Source organism: Trachurus japonicus, chromosome 3 (genome assembly GCF_045865225.1).
Source record: "Trachurus japonicus isolate A0001 chromosome 3, Traja_1.0".
In the NCBI taxonomy this organism is placed as follows: domain Eukaryota; kingdom Metazoa; phylum Chordata; class Actinopteri; order Carangiformes; family Carangidae; genus Trachurus; species Trachurus japonicus.
Window position 1 is genome coordinate 12,134,607 of NC_140909.1, and position 21,839 is coordinate 12,156,445.

Below are 21,839 nucleotides of genomic sequence, written 5' to 3' on the forward strand. Positions count from 1 at the left end.
ATGAGTCATCTCTGACTTTAAAAGAGTTTGCTTGGAACGTATATAGGGACGTGGCTGATTTACTAATACTAAATGTTTTATCTGTTTATCTAATCACAGATGTAATAGTTGAATATATGAAGAGTATCTTTTAGTACTTTGAAGTGTACCAGAGCCATAAAAGGAAGTGATATGAGTCATATAACTGTCATTTACAAAGTGATCATATGCCTAGTTATCATAGCCACATTGTCTAGGATTTTAAAGACTTATAGATAATGTCAATAATAATAATGATAATAACTGGCTTTTTATGCACATTTGCTTAATTGCTATACAATGTAATTGTAATTATGAAGCTCTAATCAATCCCTTTAATTTGCATGCAGAAGCAGCCTTTGTTCATTGTTTAATCCAAAGATATATTGAGAAATAACAGCCATATGAAAAAGATAATACAGATTCATGTCAAAGGAAGACAAAAGTTCTCTTTTTGGTTCTGAGTTTTTCAGTGTGGACACATTAAACCTGGAAGGAGCACTGAGGCAGTAAAATAGCTTTAATTATGCATCTGTTTACATGGCATTTATACTGCAATTATGTGATGTCACATAGGGCATCATGAAGCATTTAGTGATTAGGAAGTCCAAACACTGGGACAAAAACATCTATATAGGGATTAAAGTAAACCCCTTAGGGTAAGTTTCTGCACTTTTAGAGTAAGATTAAATAAAACCGATTGGAAGTTAAAGGGGAAAGTTTTCATCTCAAAATGAAAGGAACTAAATAAACACTTTAACTCATCAAACTGCACTGACAATCTCTAAGAGCTGTTTTTTCTTTACAAAAAGTAATGCACTGTGCTTGGTTTGGATGATAAAGGAATATTCTGACCTGAGAAATGAATCAAAATGTGTAACAGCTACAGTACTGATCAAATGTGAAAAGTCTTTTACATCTTCCACACCGATGATGAGCAGTGCGGAAAGAAGGGATGCAACCACTGGTTCAGAGGTGCTTCTGGGTGGTTTTTGGTTTCTGAGCCTTATGTCCATACCAAAGACTTTTGACTATAACCTGCAATAACATGCACTAATATCTTGGGTGTCTAATATAAATCTCCAATGTGACGGATGAGAACAGTTAAAACAAGCTTATTCTATCAAATGAAGGCTAAAAAAGTGAAAAAATTGCAGCACTGGAAGTGCATCAGTACAACATTATGGATTTTCTTCTTTTTTTTTTCAATTATTGTTACGATTGTTGATGCTTTTCTAAATCAAACAGGTAGATTGTGTTTTTATGGAGGGGAATAAAAATACACTGTAATGTATTCAGGATTCAGGAGTTTCCCTGTGTAGCTTTAGGTTCCCTGAGTGTATATTGTCGGTCACATTAACTTTGTTTGCTGTACAGATCGTTGTGGCCAGTTGTCCTGTGTGTTTTGTTTTACATTTATTTATTTAGAGTGTGCCGTTTGTACAGAAGGCATAACCTTGCAAACCACTTAACCTTGTGTACCGTATTCACAATAACTCGCACTGCTTCTTAGCATTATTTCACGTGTCATATTACCATTTATCATACACAGTACTTTATTTTTTCTGCAGATGATGGTGGATGATGAGAAAATTTACCAAAACCCTCAAGATTCAGCTTGTAAAAATGTAAAACCTTTCAGAACTGGATTTTTGGCAGAAAATTATCACACTTTAGATTTGCACACATTTTACAAAATTGAAATGAGACTATGCATGATTAGATGGTGTCATATTAGTGTCATCATATAATAACTGAATCTTTGAGTGTGTTGATAAATTGACGGTTGTTTTATACAGATTACAGAACTTTGAACTTCTGTAAAAGCAGATTGTATCATATAATCTCATCTCGATACTTGAGTATTCAGGAAAAACCTTTTCTTAACTGTGTGTATGTGAAAACATTTGCATTTATTTTGTCAGCACTCATGTTTGTGTTTATGAAGACGTTACCCTTCCTCTTGTTATAAGTGGTATAGAGCTGTAGAACTGCCCTCCACTGTAGTCACGTCGCTGTGCTCAGTCTACAGGGGACTGTTTTTGTTTTTTTTGTTTTTTTGCAATTTAGCAGGTGATTTTATAAGAGGAAGTGCTAATTGATACTGATTTTTAAAGACTTTTTTAACACTAATAAACATTTTTAAGTACTTCAGAATCCTGGAATTGTTTTTTCTTTAATATCTGCATAAAAATGAAAATAAAAGAATTCAACCTTTGTTATTCTTATGAGTGCATGAACTTTGGTGACCTCATATTCATATACACTGACACTTATATAACCTTCATACTGCATAAATCTTAATTTCTAAAATCTTAAATCTCAATACGTGTGTATTTCCAGTGCAAATTTTAATTTGAGGTAAATGTAAAACATTAAAGTTCTGCTCAATAATAGTTGCAACTCTGACATGAGCTCGAACGACATTTAAAGCCGTACTGGAAACCAGTCCCGGTCAAGTACAGTGGCGTGGCAGCTGAAACTTGAACTCTTTGTTTTCGGTGCACCAGTTCAAAACACTGTGCCCTGTCTGAGCAAAACTGACTGTTTGATTGATGACAGCCCAAAGAGCCACTGCCCTTTTCTGACTAACTGCTGTTTACGTTGCTTCAAACGTCCTGTGCTCGAGCCAAAAGTGGCTGCACACGATAACAGCTCACCAGATATGGTGCGGCCATTAACAATACGAGAAAAAAATCAATCCTGTGCAGCACTTACACAAAATCGTTGTAAATCTGGTTAATGTCACCACTCCCACTGTGGTGGCTGGTAACTGCTATGAACATTTAATCATTTAAAAACTGAACCAAAGTGACATTTTTGCACTTTAATTGGCTTTGTTTGTGCTTCTTACATATCCTCTACATTTATAGTACCTTCACTCCACATATTCATCTGAAAGCTTTATAGCTAAATACAGAATATAGAATGATGAGCACAATCTGTATAATTATTTACAAGGTGAGAATACTGGAAAATATTGCAGATTAATCTAACCCATATGTAAATTGATTGAAATTAGTTAGGTAATAAATCCAGTTTGCCTCAATAATAACAATATTTTAATGCATAGCAATGTAACTGACAGAAGATATTCTGTCTGAATAATATTTGCAGATAATACTTTTGTTCTTTAAAATAAATTCAAATGCATATCTTTATGTAGGAGTGTTACAGTACCACATATAGATAAATGCAAGCAGCACTGTCATCCATAGGGGGCGCCATGAATGAGGGAAGATGCTGTTTTTTTAATGTTTAACTTTTATTGTCTACTTATGCAGTAACATATAGGGCTGATGTCTTATGATCTCCAATCTTCTTAATCTGTCAAAATAAAGTTAACACTTGCGTGAGATTCATCAAGAGGTGTGACCATCAACTTACCGGTACACGTTACCGCCCATGAGTAAATGAAGATAGTGCGACCACATCCTCATACCAACATGTGACCATTACACATCTCAAAACTAAATTCTGATACAGTAAAGCAGAGCAAAAAAACTGTAGAGATTTTTGTGAAGGTATTTCAAACAAAACAGTTCTTAACACAAACATAATAATACAATTCAAACATGTCTGACCAATTGTTTGTACACTATACAGCGGGGAAAATAAGTATTGAACACGTCAACATTTTTCTCAGAAAATATATTTCTAATAGAGCTATTGACATGAAATTTTCACCAGATGTCGGCATCAACCCAAGTAATGCACACATACAAAGAAATCTGAACATTAATGTCCATAAATTAAGTTATGTGTAATAAAGTGAAATGACACAGGGAATAAGTATTGAACACATGAAGAAAAGGAGGCCATGGCGGTTGAGTGCATTACTTATTGTTTTCTCTGAAACAACTGTACCTGCTGATTCCAGGTCTTTCTGGAGCTCTCCACCAGTGGTCCTGGACTGTTAGGGAACCCTTCTGATTATTGTTTTGACTCTTCTGTCTGAAATCTTTGGTTGCGTAGGTCTTTAGACAGCTCTTAGACAGCTCTTTGCCATTACCTATCATGCAATACTTATTGTCTGACACCTTGGTGGTGAGAAACCTTTTTAAAAGGCATCAATCAGGACTAAACCAGCAGATATTACTTTGCACTGATAGGAGACAGGATTACATTCTAAATACTGACAAACTCCAGCTGCTTTCTTGGCTTTCCATACCTTTTTGCCCCTCCTTTTCTTCATGTGTTCAATACTTATTCCCTGTGTCATTTCACTTTATTACACATAACTTAATTTATGGACATTAATGTTTGGATTTCTTTGTATGTGTGCATTACTTGGGTTGATGCCGACATCTGGTGAAAATTTCATGTCAATAGCTCAATTAGAAATATATTTTCTGAGAAAAATGTTGATGTGTTCAATACTTATTTTCCCCGCTGTAAATACAGCTTTTTTGTTGCTGTTAGTAAATCTGACTGAGATAGAAGAGGGACATCAGGTCACTGACTTTACCTTAGTTATACTCCTTCCATATGACACAGATCAGTATCAAATCCAGTAAGAGTGTAATGATGTTTTTCCCAGTATGCAGCTGTGGCCTCTCCAAAGTTCCCACTGAAAAAACAAAACAAAAAAACATCCAATTTTGCACAGATATTAGAGAAATCAAAGCATAATGGGTAATTTATTAGCAAAAGTTAGGTTTTGATTCACATCTGAATCCCAGACTTGCCCTGCAACTCCCTTTATTTGGGAACCACAGGACTAAACTACCTAACAGCCAGAGGTGTATGTGATACTCAGATATAACATACGTTACTCAGTATACTCACTGAAAATGCATTAATATTTCAGTGTCTACAGTCTATGGTATCTACCCACTACAACAAAACTATCTAACTATATAGTAGTGATGTGATAGAGCCAGTTACCCACCTAAAAAAGCAGTAGCTATACCCACTAGGCCTACAACACCACTGCCAACAGCATTTAAGTAGTTAAACAAGAAGTTAACAACAATAAAAAGTAAACAAATCTTATTGCACAATTGTTTTGGCATCTGTTGAATGTAATATAAAATAATTAACTACTTAACTTTCACATTACTTTCCCAGTACTTTTCCAAAGCTGTAATGTCAGGGCGAAGGTAACAAACAGGGAGAGAGGAGGAGGAGGAGGAGGAGGAGGAGGAGGGGGAGGAAACAAGAGGAGGAGGAGAAGTAGGAGGAAGGAGGAGGAGGAAAAGGAGGAGGAGGATGGATAGAGCAGGGATACAGTAAGTGAAGACGGTGTCACAGTTAAGTGAAGGGTCAGGTTCACGGCTCCTACCAGCGTAACCTTACCCACACACATACGCACGAGGAGGAATAATAGAGGCGTAGTAACCGCACGCGAGGCGACCGACCCTCGTTGGCCGGACGACCGTCGTCAACCAACCAACGTCTTCTTCCTCTTCTCCTTCTTCTCCTCGTTGTCCGCTCGCTCTCTCTCTCTTTCTCTCTGGGAGGAAGAAGAAAAGGCGGGCGAGGAGGATATTATGATGGCTGCACTTTCTCCACAGATCCGAGGACTGCCCGCAGACGAGGTAAGATAATAATAAATCGGTTTTTCTCCCCTTTTTTTCTCTCCAGCCGTTAACGAGGCTGCTGCTCATGTGATCCAGCCGTTAGCCAGATAACTAGCTCACTAGGCTAACTGGCTAACAAGTTACCGTGGTTCATGTATGTGGGAAATGTTGTGAAGTCGACACAGTTTGAGCTTTGTCTCGGCTACTTTTGTCATTTAGAAAAAAGAAGAAAAAAAAAAAAGTCGACGAGATTGATAAGTCGTGACTTCCTATCCGTGACTTTTTTATTTATTTATTTTTTGTCACAGTAACGTTAGAGCTCCAGCTGTGCACTGTAGTTTATCAACCAGGAAACCCAACAACAACAGGCTTCTGACAGGCTGTTACCGCCTCCCTCCCTCTCTCCCTCAGTCAGTCAGTCAGTACTGAGCTTATTTCCCGTCCTCTTTCTTACACACAGCGACAACAACAATAACCAAACTCTCAAATATCTCATTAATGATCATTAATACTGTCAACTTCCCTGGGATCCAGACGCCAGTAAGTTAACGTTATGCTTTGGGGGCCCGTCGTTGTTGTTGTGTCGTTTCTATAACTTAGCACACACTAGATCGATTATTGCGAAATCTCGTGGTGATTCACTAACTTAACAACTAGGCTGGCTATTGACAGGAAATGTGCATGAGAGCCAACAAGTACTGTCAGGACATTACATCAGAGTCTCAGAGAAAAGTAACACTGATTGTACTGGGGGGGTGTGAACGGCGAGCATGTGACACTGACTGGACTGACTGATAATATACAGTGTATGGATGGACAGAGGCACCTTGTTGCGTCTACATAAGGGCCATAAAACCATGAGGTCATTAGCTGATGAGTTTGTTTTGACTAAATGGTAATTTTTTGGCAATTTTCAAGTAAAAATGTCACATAATTGTGGTTTGTTGCGTCTCTCGTATGAGGATTTTATTCTTTTACATGTCATACATCATAATAAACTCAATATCTTTGAGCTTTGAATAGTTGGACAAATGAAACAACTGTTTTGTTTTACTGTTTTCTGGCATTTTCCTAACAAAATGAATAACGGTAAAACTGATATGTCATTGGTTGATGTTGTGTTAGTGTGAAAATGTATGTTGATTGTATGTATTGTATGTTTTAAATATCTTCTGATTGATTTATTGACCAATCATCTGAGCTGTAATCAACACAGAACAATATTACCAGACAGGCACTGCCACTGTGTAACATCACATCAGAATTGAGTGTGGTCCTAATTTTTAGCATTAGTTCAATATCAGCACATCTTGTTTCATTGTTTATTTGCTTATCTCATTATTGAGTGCCCATGTCTTGTGTGGTTTTTATTGTTCATAAGTTTAATAGTATTTTTTATTTATCTTTTTTAGGATGACACCAGAATCTTAAAAGTGAAAGTCGTCGGTGGAATTGGACTGGCCAAAAAAGACATTCTTGGAGCCAGGTAAGTTACTTGTTTTCTTTAAAAAACTACCTTTGTATATGTGGTGATCATGCCCTGTCATTTTTTTTGTCTTATCTGTAGTAAGGCTCGACAATCAGACATTGCTCAAAACTCATCCTCTAAACTATAATAGTGACAGGAAGTTGGTGTTTGTTGATTTAAAGACAGTGATTCTTTTTATTAACAGCAGCCATTTGTCATTGAACCACAAATAAGTTTGTTTCATTAGTCTGTCATTTCCTGATAAATCCCATTAAGCCCTGTGTTGTTCACTGGCATATCTAAACATTTGGTTTATTGTGTAAGTACTGTATTTTTGTATTATTGGTTTAACTAATGGGCGAGAATTAGTTTGTTCTACTATTTTCAGATCAGGAATTTGCTATAAAAGAGGAGAAAATCCTTATGGTTAGGCAATCTCAAGTGAAACAAATGAAATCCACAATCAGCCTTACCAGGAATCTTAATGTAAAACACTCAACCGAAAATGTTTTCCTGGTAAATGTTGCGCAGACAGTGTGGTTTTTTGCAACAAAGGCATTTCCTCTAAAAGCAGGAATTGGGAGTAGGCTACAGTAAGTGCTGAATAGGTTAATCAGCATGTTGTTGGGAGTTTTAGTAACAACAAACAGTTCGTGACATTTCTGCCTTAATGTCTTGGTTATGACCTCTTAAAACCTTGTTTTTGTGCTACTTGTAGTTTTCTTTAAAACTCTTCATTAAAACCTCTCCATAACCCCGAATCATATTCTCACAATGTCATATAATCAAGATTCATGAAATAGTGATTCTGTCCGACTGTATACTTATGTTCATTCAGCTATAAGCTTAATCATTCATGTTACATCTCCCTGTTTTGTCTCTGATGTGATAAAATGACAAATGACAACTATTGCTGCAGACTTAAAGTGGCACTGATCCTGGGTAATGGACAATATAATTGATGGCTGTGGTTTTTATAGCGTCACAATGCCTCAAACTATTATAAAATAACAACTGCAGTCAGGTTTGTTTCGAGCATGGAGTAGCTGGACCCATTATGTTAATGTTTCTCGAGTCTGAGTGCAGGCCGTGATCTGATCAGAGAATAATGTGTAGTGTTTTTCTTCCCTTTGAAATCAAGTAGTGACTCGCAGCAGAACAATCACATAAACCACTAAAATGCAGAGAGCACAGAAAGTAGATAACAGTGCATAACACTTTGAATCTTTCCAGATGGATGTTCACTCATTACACAATGTGTCTAAATGTTTCCCACTAATTTCTTGCAGTGATCCATACACAAGGCTGTCCCTCTACGACCCCGTCAATGGAGAAATCACGAGTCTTCAGACTAAAACAATTAAAAAGGTGAGTAAGTGAATATCAGCTCTTTCAGCTATGGTTGCTTTATATGTGGTCTTGTAGGTATTTTATTTTGATGCAATTTTTATACGTCATCCCGTGTTACTTGCAGACACTGGACCCAAAATGGAACGAGGAATTCTTTTTCAGAGTAAGTGAAGTTTGAAGTCAATAACATCAAACATGTTTCTCTCTGGTGCTGTGTGAATGTCTAACCTTTTAGTGTAGTGTATGTTCCAGAAGATCATTGTGTTTTTTTTTTACAACAAAGACCTAAATTAATTTACTTTATGTAATCATATTCAACTATAATGAGTCACATTGTTGGTTGAACCCAGCATTGCATTTTTGCTTTACAGTTTATGTTACGTTTCAGGTTAATCCCAGTAAGCATCGTCTGCTCTTGGAGGTTTTTGATGAGAACCGCCTGGTGAGTAATTAAGTTGTATTCAACTTCTCTGTGTATAAATTTAATTATACTGAACTCTTGGGGCTGTAGCTTGTTGTGCTGAGATATCAGACTATAAATGTTAGAACAAAAAGGTGGTTAACCTTGGTAAATAGCAGTTACAATTACAGAAGTATGTGTTTTATGAACTGAATTGTTCTTAAAAACAAGCTCTTTACTGACGGGTCTACTGGCCCCGGAGACAATTTAAAGAGCTCCTTTGCTTTAGACTGACCCGTGGTAAGTGGCGGTTGTAACATTGATTTGGGTGAACAAACATCCTGAAACCAGCAAATAGTCTGACGAAGGTTTGGATACTCCAAAGTCAGTTGTGCACACGCCATGCAGAGCACCTGCATACAAAGTAATGTGTCACTTTTCTGTAGATGAAGGTATCCTCCAGTCAGTGTGCGCTTTTCATAACTGTAAATACGGGCAAATCTGGCTGCCTTAAGGGCGTTGTAAATGCTGCCGCCGCTTACACTTGTTGAAGAACATAACAAGAGTTGTATATGGTACAAGTAGATAATAATGGATATATTACGTGTAGAGTGGTATGTAGTAAATTGGTTTGTCGTGACACGTATACATAGGGTGTGTAGTTGTTCATTTTGGGTGGTTGTGTACTTGTTGATCGAGTTAAGCGATAGCCGACGGGCAGTGAATAAAGATGCCACTATCAACTGGTGTCCTCTTATTTAATGCACAGTTATCTGTGTAGAAAGGAGTCCTTTGATTGGTTATGCAGTGCACACTAAGCATTGAGCTGTTTCAACCCCAGTGTTGCCCTCTCTGGAGCCCTGCAGTTCTGTTTGGGGATATCTTTCAACCTGTCTTACTGGTTAAGTCTGCTCAGCAGCAAGGGAGGCTGTCAGAAGAGACAAGTGACAGCACAGCTATGTGTCAAATGTCCAGTTGTGATCATTCGTACAATATGTCATATTTCTACAACACTGTGCAGTAAAAAACAAAACCATGTGATTGTTTTGCTCCACTCTCTCTCTCTCTGTTTGTGTGTTGTGTCCTTGTAAAGTCTGTTTTTCCTCTGGTTCGTTTAGAAAGGAGCGTATGCAACGTTGAACAGATGCAGATGAACATGTTTTGGTGTAGATTTGATTTTTTGCAGTACCTCAGTAGGACACGCACACAAAAAAAAAATAGTCCACAGAGTCACATGCACATATAGACCAAGTAAACGTAGCTCCCTCTTCACTCTGTTATTTTTAGTTTGAATGTTTCTAGAATTTGTCACCGCGTCACAGGGTTAACAGTCACGTGGTAAAACAAACCCGGGTGTGACTGAATCAAATCTGCCTCGTCATTCTCCAGGTGGATTTGGGTGGTTATTTGGAGGGTGTGTCAGTGCTGCGAACGTGTTTCTGTGAACGTGTGTGTGTGTGTGTCTGGTATTCTGCCAAACAGAAATGCAGAGAGCAGCAGACAGGAAACCTATTTCTCTCACCAGGCAGCAGAGCAGAATGAAACTGGGTTACCCCGTCGTCCCTCTCGCAAGATATGACGTATGCTGTTTACCGGTCACACTGATAAATCCTAGTAATCCACATTTTGACCTTTCACCTAGTGCCATTGTGAGTTTCCTGTAACAGTACCATCAATCAGCATTTCAACAAAGAAATATCGAAGCGTGGCCTGGTAGATATGTGTGATATTTCTTTAGCAGATTTTAGGTTTTGCTTTTTCTAACACTTTCTCTTGTGCCACATTGTGCATTATGTCCTCTCTCTTTCAGCCCTTTGTCCAGACTAAAATGGTATTTTTATCCACCCCTATATGGACCTTTTCCAAATTGGCCTCAGAGTTGAAAACACTGGCTTGGTATTTCAGTGTGTATGGGGTAAATCACACAAATCAAATGAAACAAAACAATCCTCCTGCTGTACAAAACAGAAGGTGTAATAGGTGTAATCGGCCGACACTGTGTGTGTGTAGAATAGACAGGGACAAATTTCCTGTAATCATTGCTGTCATCAATGTTGTCATTCATCGGTGTTCATTGTGATTTTACCTCAACAGTCAGCTGCACTGACTGCCCCACTTCTCACCACATGTTGGCTGTGATGAGTGAGTTTGTTGTTTGCCAGCTAGAGATGATGAAATGTAACTGTTCTCTTGTTGTTCAGGTATTTAGCTGTAAACAGAGGCCTCCAACAAAAATGACCTGATGTGAATGTTATTTTCAGGGGAATACAGTTAATTATGTCATACCACATAAATGTAAATAGGTAGATGTTATGAAAGACTTTTACTAACAAAACACTTCACTGTTATTTTGAGAGTGATGTTGAACATTGCAGCTTCTGATCAGTCACTTTGTAAATGGTAGTTCAACACCTCTGCTGCTTGCCGATCAAGTTAGACTGTTTAGAGAAGGAGGAGAATGAAGACTTGAGGCTACACCTCCAGATACACCCTGCCGGCTTGAACCGTTGTCCGTTTTATATTATAAAGTACTTTTTTTTAATTTGGCGCAGGTACACTGTTGCAAGTCTTTTTCTCTCTTTTCGATCACGTTCTTTGGACCTCCAGATACCCCAGAGCTTCTTCCTGGTTTCAAGTTACCTCACCACGATGTGGAGACATACTCACAGATAGTAAACATCAAAAACAAAAACTTGCACTTTGGAAGATGTCATTTCAGAGCATGGATAGAGGTTATGAACGTAACATCACCATATGCAAAACCTGCTGTGTTTACTGTCTCGTCCATGAATTCAAATAGAGAGGGTGGGGTAATGGAAACACTGACAGAAATTGTAAACAACTGTTGTCCAACTGTCTGCACAAACAGATTCACAAAGAATTCAGGAAGAATTTTTTACAGACAGCTGAATGCTAGAGGGGGAAAAGGAGCAATGGTGCTTTGCAAATCAAATCCACTGTTTCCTGTAAAGAAAAAAAAGGAAACACATGGTCCAGACTTATGCTGGTAGTCAGACCTGTCCTCAGACAAGCAGAGTATGCTCTGAGGTATACTGTAGGTGTGATCAGGCTGATAAGTTTAAAAGTTTAAAAATAGAATCAGGCATTTACACATCTTCAGGCTGTATTCAGTGCACTTTATGCCACAGCTATACCGTGGGATATTTTACATGAGAGGTGAAGAGCCTGATTACCTTGTAGGTTTTTAGTACTACAGTACGTACAATTCATAAAACAATGACAAAACAAATAGAACAAACCGTTCCAGTAACAAGGAAATTGGATTTACGTATTTTTAAAAAATGATAATGGTCCAATTCGATAGTCTGTGTTTTATTCTAGAAAGAAATGAAGTAAGACACCAGTGAAAGTTCAAGATTAAGGCTCCATAGGAGGCAGATCGCAGTACTTAATTTATTAAACATACACATAATCCACAAGGATGAAAATAACAGTGGTTAATCAGATGATAAAGGCAGCGGTCAAAACATGTGAAGGTAAAAATAAAACCTTACTTTGTCTTTAACGAACAAGAACATTTGATAACTCTGAAGACATAATGAACGTTTTCAGTAGTTAATAATATTGACCTTAATAGTTATTGAGAATGAGTAGTGGCTCGCCGAGTTGCAGCACGTTGATCACAGAAAAACTGAACAGCTGTACTATATAGGACATACAGATAATGCTCCTGAAAGGTCACGCGGGGAGTCAACGAAAGATTCTTGTCAATATTTGGCTCAACAGATCCGACAGGACAGTGATTTCCAACGCTTACTTGTCGTCATCATCATTAATCATCTTGCTTCATCACTGAAAGTTGTTGTAGTCAACAGTAGCTTTTTATATCCATAAAATCTACAGCATTGCATTGTTACATAGTGCACATGTCATGAGCACCACTTTTTTGTTCCATTACTAAATAGTGGACAATGTAACACAGTCTTAGCAATATTATAGTAGATAGAAAGATACAGTCTGGGTGTAGCAACGTAATTTCAGCTGCTATTGACCATATTCACAGCGTCGCCATTTTTGCTTACAACGTCATCATTCGGGGTGGGAAGACTCACATAACGTTACCGTTAACGTTAGCAGTTGCGGCTAATGACGACTTACGTAACTCAAATCAGTTTAACCCAAATGTCGTTTTACTTAGATGTATATGGCCCGATGTCCCTTTGGACGTTAACAACCCATGCCTTCCTTAAATCTGTATCAACCGGAAAGCAATGAAAGGTTATCAGACTCCCGACATTTGTACGGTTTGCAGCCAGGGACTCAGCAGTTACGGTTTGTTTACCCACCCCGATTGATGACGTAAGGAAAGATGGCGACGCTGTGAACATGGTCAATATATCTGTGTCAACTAAAACCAACTGGTGGAGAAAAATCAACTATTTCTTGCCATAATTCTACATTCATAAAAAGTTGTCTCCTGTGTGGTGCTTTGTATGACTGGTACTGGTTTAATACCTGCTTACCAGCTGCTTATCAATACCATTATTGACGCACTTTTTAATGACATTCAAACGTGTTGACGAAAGAGTATCATTATATATAGCCTTTCCTTTTGTGTTTCCTTTGGGCATGACCATCGTTTGGTTGCAAACGTCACGTTTTATTATCGGCGCCTTACCTAATGACTTGGCATAACTGTGTGGTGTGCGTCACCCATCTTATCTTATAGCTTTCGCATCACCATCAATTAACCTGCTTTTGGCAAGATGAGCAATTAATATCCAGTCACGAGGTTTCCCATCAGCTCGTGGTGTTGGTTTAAAAAATAAACGATGAGGTCCACTGCAGACGTGATGTGTCTTCTCTGGTGAATCATGTTTTTATCCTGGCGGTGCCTCTTACTATTAAACATTATACTGATTTGGTAGCAGAGTAATGTCCTGAAATAGGTCTGTCTGGCTCAATAGGCTGCCATTAATAAATACTAGGACTGTCAACAGCCACGGAGAGGAAATCAGACCAGCACTGACTGTTACATGAGGTGTCATGTAACAGGTGTCATGTCACTGTCAAAGCAATCCCAGTTCTTTGTCATTCTTATCTGTCCACTGTAAAGACCAAAAAACATTTTATAGCTTTAGTTCTTCTCTTGCGTTTAATGACTCTTGCCGTCGACAATTTTCACAGGCTATGGAGAATTTCTTATGTGCCTGTTGTGCTATTTTGCAGCCCAGCTTTTAGTTTGAATCAGAATTATGTTGAAAGTCATTCCCTTTGATTTCCTGTAATTCAATAGCAGTGGGTAAAAATATTTGTGGGGGCACCAAGCAGCAGAAACATTAGAAGCAGAGTTGCAGCAGGAAGTAGGGTCTTGAGTGAGTGGCCTGAGGCAGATGTAACAGTTTGCTAGAGCTTCAAGTCTAAGATGCAACGCACAGAGCTACCATGTTGTTGTTCGTGTTTTTTTGTAGTTTTTTTTCCCCCCACTGGGGTAAACAGGAGTGAGGCGGCTGGGAAAGACAAGCTGTTAGGTATTAATCTGACTGGGACTCAAGAGGTACAGTTAACTAGCAGCTAAGCTCAAGTTGTAAAAACAGATCAGCACTGGACACTGTCCTTTTTTAAGATTCGGTGTTGTTTTGTTTGCCATATAGTGTTTGAGCTCCTTAAAGGGGCTAACCTACGGGAATGCTCTAGTTTCAAAGGTCGTATGTTTGGGTCATGCCTCCAAACAGAACCACTGACCTCTTCTGACTAAAAGCTGAGATCAGCCTGGAGAGGAATGTAGGTTGTCACCAGAGCTATTTTGGCAATGTACAGCCGCTAATGATTGTGATCACAGAGCAGAGCTCGGAGCAGTTGCTTTGCTTTCCTTTTTTCCTACCAGCAAGTTTGATCATGCAGCTCTCACTGGCGCTGCAGGGATTAGAGAGTTAAACGAATGGCACGTCGGCTCCGCTTGCATTTTGCGTCAAGGAGAAGCAACACGGACCCTCTATCAGAAAGCCTCAGCAGCCATGGTGAGGAGCGTGGAGTCAGTGTGTCAGCTCGTAGCCCCACAGAGAGTCTGGCGCACAGCTCTGTTCACTTGAAGGTGACTCCTCTGTCACCAGACTATGCTCATTTACAGCAGTACTCTTCAGTATTCATACCCAGGGTTAACACCGGTGGATGCAATAAGAAGAGCATTCTGCAAATCTCGCTTCAGCCTTGTGGTAAACTCGATGGAGAGCTGAATGGCGCTGTAGAGGATGGAGACCAGGGAGGTACTGAAGGAGGAGCAGGCACTGGCTCTGATGGAGGCTCATGCAGCAGCAGCATGGCCAGTGATGCCGGGTACTGTAGCAGCAACAGCATCTTTGAACCAGAGGCATCAGAAAAACACAGGACCACCCAGGAGAAGAGTCTACTCTGTCGCTGCAAGTCCAAGGTCCCACTAAGACGGTGCTCTTCCTTGGTTATATTTCCAAAGAGCCCCTGTAGCACCCCACCTGCTTCCCCTGTGAGTCCAGTGGCTCTACCTGCTCTCCCACCAGCGAGGGGGTCGCATGACGAGGAAGTGACTTGCAAAGGGTCCACCACGACGGCAATATGTGGCTACCATCTCCCAAAAGGAAGCTGTTTAGCCGGAGACACCAAGCACATGGTGCAATTTAATATTCCTTTACAGGATGAACCAAAATGCAAAATGGAGGACAGGAGTAAAGTAATGGAACTGTCATCAACTCTAGACAGATCTAATCGCCACTCTAGCAGCGTGCTGCTGCACTTCGCCCACCAGAGACCAATAATATCCGGGAAGGGAGCTACAACCACAGCGACTGTCAATATGGAATACCCTCCTGACCCAGCCACACAACCCGAGAGTGTACATGAACCTCACAAAAAACTGTATCGTAGTACTTCTGCTTGTTTGTTCTCCTCGACGAAACCATTGGAGAAAAACCATAACGTTTGTTTGTACAGAAAAGGCCAGGAAAGGGCAGAGGAAAAGCACTGTCACCATGCCATACAAAGGAGCTTTTCCCTGGAGGTGCCCTACGCCAACACTGGAATTTCATGTCATGTTTCGAACCCAAAACTTAGCAGCCCTTGCTCTCCACATGTGCACATTCATTTGTCTCCTTGCTGCCCAGCTAAGTTGCCCAGCTCTGTTACTGATTTAAGCTCAAGCCACAAAGTGAATAATACATCAAAGAGTCCAGGTCAAAACACCAAGGTGAGTGTGAAATTTCTTGACTGGAATTAGTTGATGCTGCTTGGCCACCGTGAATGAGCCAGAAAGCCCAAAACCAAACATTGACTTGACTGTTTTTTTCCAGATACATGAAATATAAAATCTTGTTGAACTGGTTAAAGCAGGTTACATGTTGCTTTGGTTCGACTGCTCAGGTCTACACATGTTAAATCCATAAATTGGTGATTTGCTAAATTTCAGATCTTTGATTTTTTGATGATAAACCAAAATCAAGAGATTCTTTTTCTGACATTGGAAAATTTTTAATATTGAAAAATAAGCTGTGGTAACATTGCTCTCCTTCACTGTTGCCGCCATTCAAATCCTTAAAACTCTGTTTACTCAGTGTCGGCCATTAGGCTCACCACAAGCTAAAGCGACATTCGGTAACTGAGAAGATCGCTACAGTTAAGTCATGCAATTAACAAGCCCAATGTGGACAAACATTCAGAGGTTTTCAGTTACATTACAGTAAATCCAATTGCACACTGGTTTCCAAGAAAAACATAAATGAGAACGAAAAGTTTTCACATTGCAAGTTTGTTTATCTGTTGTGTATGAGTGTGAACTCATCCTCAACTTTAGAATAGTTCTCCATTTTTATTATTCTGTTAGCGCTATGAGTAATCGTCTTAAGTATTTACCCGTGCTAATTTTAGTGGTGGGAAAAGCAGTACCCCTTGCTGATATAAATAAAGTGCCTCTGAAATATTCCCCCTGACTCCAGATAGTCTGGTGGTCTGAAGCACTGCCCAGTCCCGTGGATTCAAATTTAACAGCATGATACTAGAGCAGCGCACAGTCATGTCAGCCATCTGTGGACATGGTGTGTGTGTCTGTGAGTGTGTGTGTGTGTGTGTGTGTGTTGGTGCTGGTAATGTAATGTAGGCAAGATGGAAGCCTGAGCCTTTCCCAGTAAAAGGGGTGGTGTGTTCCTTCCTTATGGGTCCCGCTGCCAGGCAGTGTTTGTGAAGTATCAGGTGTCAGCCCCCCACCCCACCCCTGCATTTAGCAGGTTGTCAAGTGAGAAGTCTCCTCCAGTAATTAGCCAGTTCACTTACTTTTTAAATGTCTAAATTTGCTTTTGTAAATGTAGATTGTATTGTCATGCTTTAAAACGCATCCAAAAGTTTCACTGGCGACAAATAGAAACAAGTATCAAGTATATTACACCTGTATTTTTGCACTTTAACTTTCATGTTCATACTGTAGTCCTTCAAGCATAGTTAGTCTAGTGTCATGTCACACACCTCCCTCTTGGAAGTCTGCATCAAATACTACACACCTTCGTTTACATTTGTGCCCATTCACAGCGGAGCAACAACAGTGTGATTCAGACTCTTAAGGTGACTTTAATCAAGTACATGATCATTTAAACAACAAGGAAACACATGCAAAAGTGTTTCTCATATCTTTTAAATGAAAATATTTTAAAGTAATTGGTGCTGCTGACTTTATTGACTTAATGTGGCTAAATGAGCTTTGTGTTCGCAAATTAGTCACCCAGTGCGTACAAATCAAACAACGTTTAAATCCAATGTTTATATATCTACCAGAGAGAATTTTTGATTTAAGATGATAATTCTGTCAGACAATGATGAAACAAAAACAAAATTTACCCTATCCCTAGACCTACAGTATACAGGCCAGATGTTTGTGTTGGTGCTGGTTTCTTTCAGGGTTATATATATATATAAACTTTATTTCAGACACAGGTCCATATCACAATCAATATTGACTTGTTCAAATGCTATTTCAAATGCTATTTCAAAATCAAAGGAAAAAAACAAACTGTTTAGCTGGACTATGTCACTTGTGATGCATCTGGCTGTGGTGTTTAAAAAGAATCATGTAATGGAAAATTTTATGAAAATTTCAGGTCTGCTGTTCTTATCTACAGTGCCCTCATAACCTCTTATATCATGTCATGAGTAAATGAACAACCAGCTTTGGCCACAGTACCTACACCAGTCGGGTGAGAGTGAACCAGAAATCTCTTTGCTGTTTGAAAAGTTTATAGCCTTACAAAACCTAATGAAGGTATAGGCTAATTTAGCTCTTTAATAAGTGAATGATTTGATAAATTACTAAGAGGTTGTGGTCTTCGGAAATTTTAATTATGCTAAATTTTGGGCCAACAATTAATTCCAGGATGTAACATTGAACATAACCTACTTGCCATTGTTGACCATCCAAGTTTTGAAGTTTTGTACCGCTGCCGCAGTGTTTGAAGTGGGGGGGTGGGGTGGGCGGCTGCATTTCCTTGTTAAAGCCGGAACTCAAATTCCTTTAAAAGTGATAACATGGTTTAAAGAGATCAGTCACCCATTATAACAAGACAGGACAAGGTCAAATCCCGGTAAATGGCTGGACCATGTCATAGTCATAGGCTGTTTATATTCTGTCTTATGTCAGCCCTTTATCCGTTAGCTTCTCTCCCTTCCTCTGTTCCCACATATGCAGTATTAAAAAAACAGTCCAGTTATCAACGAAGCAGGTCTCATTCACATGGTTTACTGCTTCTGGTGTCAGATACTAAAACAGGTTTGAAACTCTGACTTAAACGTGAGACAACTAAGTGTCATCGTCTTCCAAGTAATTTTCAAGCTGCTCTGCTGCTGTTTCATGTGTGTTTGTTATTTCCTTGGATCAAACTATTGGTTCACCAGTCCTGTTGTTGTTGTTGTTGTTATCAGCAGCCGTGGTCGCTTCTATATATTTTTTAGTGTCCAGGATATGCAATAGCAAGTCATCTGCTTAGATCACAGCTAATATACAATATTGTTCAGAAGGCGCAGGAAAAGTGAACTGCATGGACACTGCATTTGTGGAACTATGAAAAGTCAGTCATTAGTGATTATAGGGCTGGTGCAGCCAAAAAACAAAAAAATTGTCCTTTCCCCCTCATGCTCAACACCAAGCTTAAGTTTTAGGTTTTAAACTGTTGGTAAAATGGAATATAGCCTGCAGTCAGGAAAAACATGAAGTCTTTCTTCATTTTGGCGTTAAAATAAATATGCTATGTTTATATATTCTCCTGCAGCATAACAAATGAAGGTTGCAGGCAGCACAACGTTAAGTGTCTGTCTCCTGCAATGAAAGCAAATGGTTCCAGGTCTGGAAAACCAGAACCTCGTCTCACACCAGTTTACATTTTTGACTTAACTTTTTCACAACAAACAACAGAGGCCCTCACAGCTCTGGCAGTCTCATGAGCCAGCTTTCATTTCCCTGCTAAGCATGTTTGCCAAAATATAACTTTTCTTTAGCTTGCTTTATGGCACCGCTCCATTAACATTAGCCGTGTAGCTCTTAAGAAGTTTAAGTTTCACAAGCTGCAGTCCACCTGTCAAAAGTAGTTTGTCGTTGCCGAGCCGAGATGGATATCGTTTAGCTTTCTTTCAGATACCAAAACATGTGTCTGTAGCCGACCGTTTGCCACGGCCTCTTTCAGTATGGGGTCAGCGCTGCTTAATGCCACATGCTAAACTGAGTCGCTTTTAGTGTCACATGACTCTTCAGGGATGCTCTGAATGATTTTTCATCTATGATTATCTTTTTTATCTTGGGCAGTCTTTTCATTTGTCCAAAGTATCCTCTTACTCTTTGTTAAGCTTGGCCTCATCTCACCCTACAATCCAGGAAGCTTCTGTCTGTCAGAGATATATGAATGGTCTTGTGAGGGTTTTAATCAGCAGGGACTTCTGTCAGCATTAGCCTTTAGCTCCATATCAATTTCTGTTTATGAGTTGAGGTTATTAAGCTGTGGGGTCAGTTGCCCAATTAGTCTGTGATAGTGCAGTTTGGGTTTGATCATCTGAGCAGAGTGTTACATGTTATGAACGACAGTAGAAAATGGTTTAATATTGTTATATTGTTGTTATTGTAAACTACAGAATCAATGGGTGACGTGTTCTTGGGTTATTATAAGAAATTCACTGTGGTTTTAGAGTTAGAGGACCTGGGCAACAATGTTATGATATGAGATAAGTCATGCAGACAACATGTGACACACTGAAGTTCAGCAATGTCCTTTTATTGTGTCGCATTTAGTCGAAATGAGGTCTTCATTTTCTCCTCATTACTCACATTAACTGTTGTGATCATACACAACCAGAAGGAAATGCGTGACTATGTTCTATATGAAAACACTACATATACTGTTTGTACTATATACACGTATCTATCCCCAGTTCACTGGTCGTTGTAGAGGCCATATGTAAATAACACCAATATACAACAAACTTTGACTTCCTTTGACTGACCACGCCTGTGGGATGTGGAAAGAAATATATCCTGGGAGCTCATACAGTGTTGCGAGTCCTTTCTTGTTTTTTGAAGATATATATCCGACATTAATGACAGTAGTACTGAAGCTTGAAAACAGATTTTAAAAAAATTTGTATTTTCAAGGTCCTCACTTTCAAGGAAACACAGCAAAGTGTACAAAGTTTATAGTAACTCACTGAAATGGCAATATAACAAACACTGGAGAATAGATAGATAGATAGATAGATAGATAGATAGATAGATAGATAGATAGATAGATAGATAGATAGATAGATAGATAGATAGATAGATAGATAGATAGATAGATAGATAGATAGATAGATAGATAGATAGATAGATAGATAGATAGATTTAATTTATAATTAAAACTGCATTTAAAAAAACAGACAAATTAAAAAGGGAATTTGAAACTGAAGTGCTGCATAAAGAAAAATCAGCACATTTTTCACTCATTTTCAATTTTTTGTTATTTGCACTTCTACTTTGTACACTATGATCTCCATTTCATCAGAGTGATTTTCAGTAAGTGCCGCCATTGAAGAAGATTTAATTCCCTAATCAACAAAATTACAAGCAATCTGTAGCATAGATTAAAAAAAAAAAGAAATCATCCCTGGACCACCAGTGACCTCTGCTCATTAAACTCACTCTAAGAAATGGGACCTGCTGTTGTACCGTAGTTAGAATTTGTCGCAGATACTTGAATGGGTTTCATGAATGTAAATGTTATTCTGACTGGTCACTCCTGATGAACATGTAGCGTTTGACCTAGATTGTATCACTGTTCGTAGTCACACTGTTAGAAGTACAAAGCCAGGACAAAGGAGTCTTCCGTATATATTTGCCTATGTAAACGCTCTATACCACCGTTACACAGTCTGACCTGCTGGGGTGTTAATTTGGTCGCAGAGTTGGCTCTCACACTGCAGAGTGTTAGCCCTCTCTGCCTTCAAGGCTGTAACGGCTGCCGTAAAGGCACGCAGTGAATGTGCGACGCGTTCAAAGCAAAGACAATTTATCTGACAAATGCTTCATTATTTTGGTCACAGCCTCTCTAGCACTAACACAGAGCAGCCATTCACTTCTGGGCTGGTAGTCTGGGCTACATACTAAATATATATGGAAATAGACAAGAGTCAACTGCCTGACATTGTCTCAAGTAGGAGAATGGTGCAGTGTTAGTGCAGAGGATAAGAGAGAGCTTCGGTCTGTTCTGCTGTCTAATGATGAGGAAAGTTTACTGGAAAGAAGGGAGCAAATGTCACAAGAAATAGTGAATCATAGATAGATGTCCTGACACAACAGAAATAGGAAATGAAATATCACTAAAATCTTTTCTAAAGATGGTGTCATGAAGAGCAGATAACAATGACTGTTTTTTTCACTCTCTCTGTCTCTGTCAGACACGTGATGACTTTCTGGGACAGGTGGACGTCCCCTTGAATCAGATACCGGTGAGTCCTAGGTTGCAGGAAATCCTTGTTCTTTTGTTTTTTGCATGTCATTGTCTCATTGTAAGTTGAGTGCATTTTGTTTTTGCTGTACCTTTTTTTTTTTTTTTTTTTTACTGTACATGCTCTCGACCTCAAATTC

General features: G+C 39.1%; 1 protein-coding gene across 4 annotated transcripts in view; it reads left to right on the forward strand.

Annotated features, from left to right (window-relative positions):
• Positions 1 to 5,195: 5,195 nt before the first annotated feature.
• Positions 5,196 to 21,839, forward strand: part of nedd4a (NEDD4 E3 ubiquitin protein ligase a) — a 28,863-nt gene continuing 12,219 nt past the window's right edge. Inside the window, exons 1-6 of one of the 4 annotated variants that reach the window (XM_085761921.1) lie at positions 5,196 to 5,558; positions 6,953 to 7,026; positions 8,298 to 8,376; positions 8,483 to 8,521; positions 8,747 to 8,800; positions 21,650 to 21,700. In XM_085761921.1, coding sequence (XP_085618047.1) covers positions 5,511 to 5,558; positions 6,953 to 7,026; positions 8,298 to 8,376; positions 8,483 to 8,521; positions 8,747 to 8,800; positions 21,650 to 21,700 — 345 coding nt within the window. In that variant the 5' untranslated portion in view covers positions 5,196 to 5,510. Of the gene's footprint in view, positions 5,559 to 6,952; positions 7,027 to 8,297; positions 8,377 to 8,482; positions 8,522 to 8,746; positions 8,801 to 14,110; positions 15,939 to 21,649; positions 21,701 to 21,839 lie in introns of those variants that run through there. The other 3 variants (XM_085761929.1, XM_085761902.1, XM_085761913.1) reach the window with 3 other exon arrangements.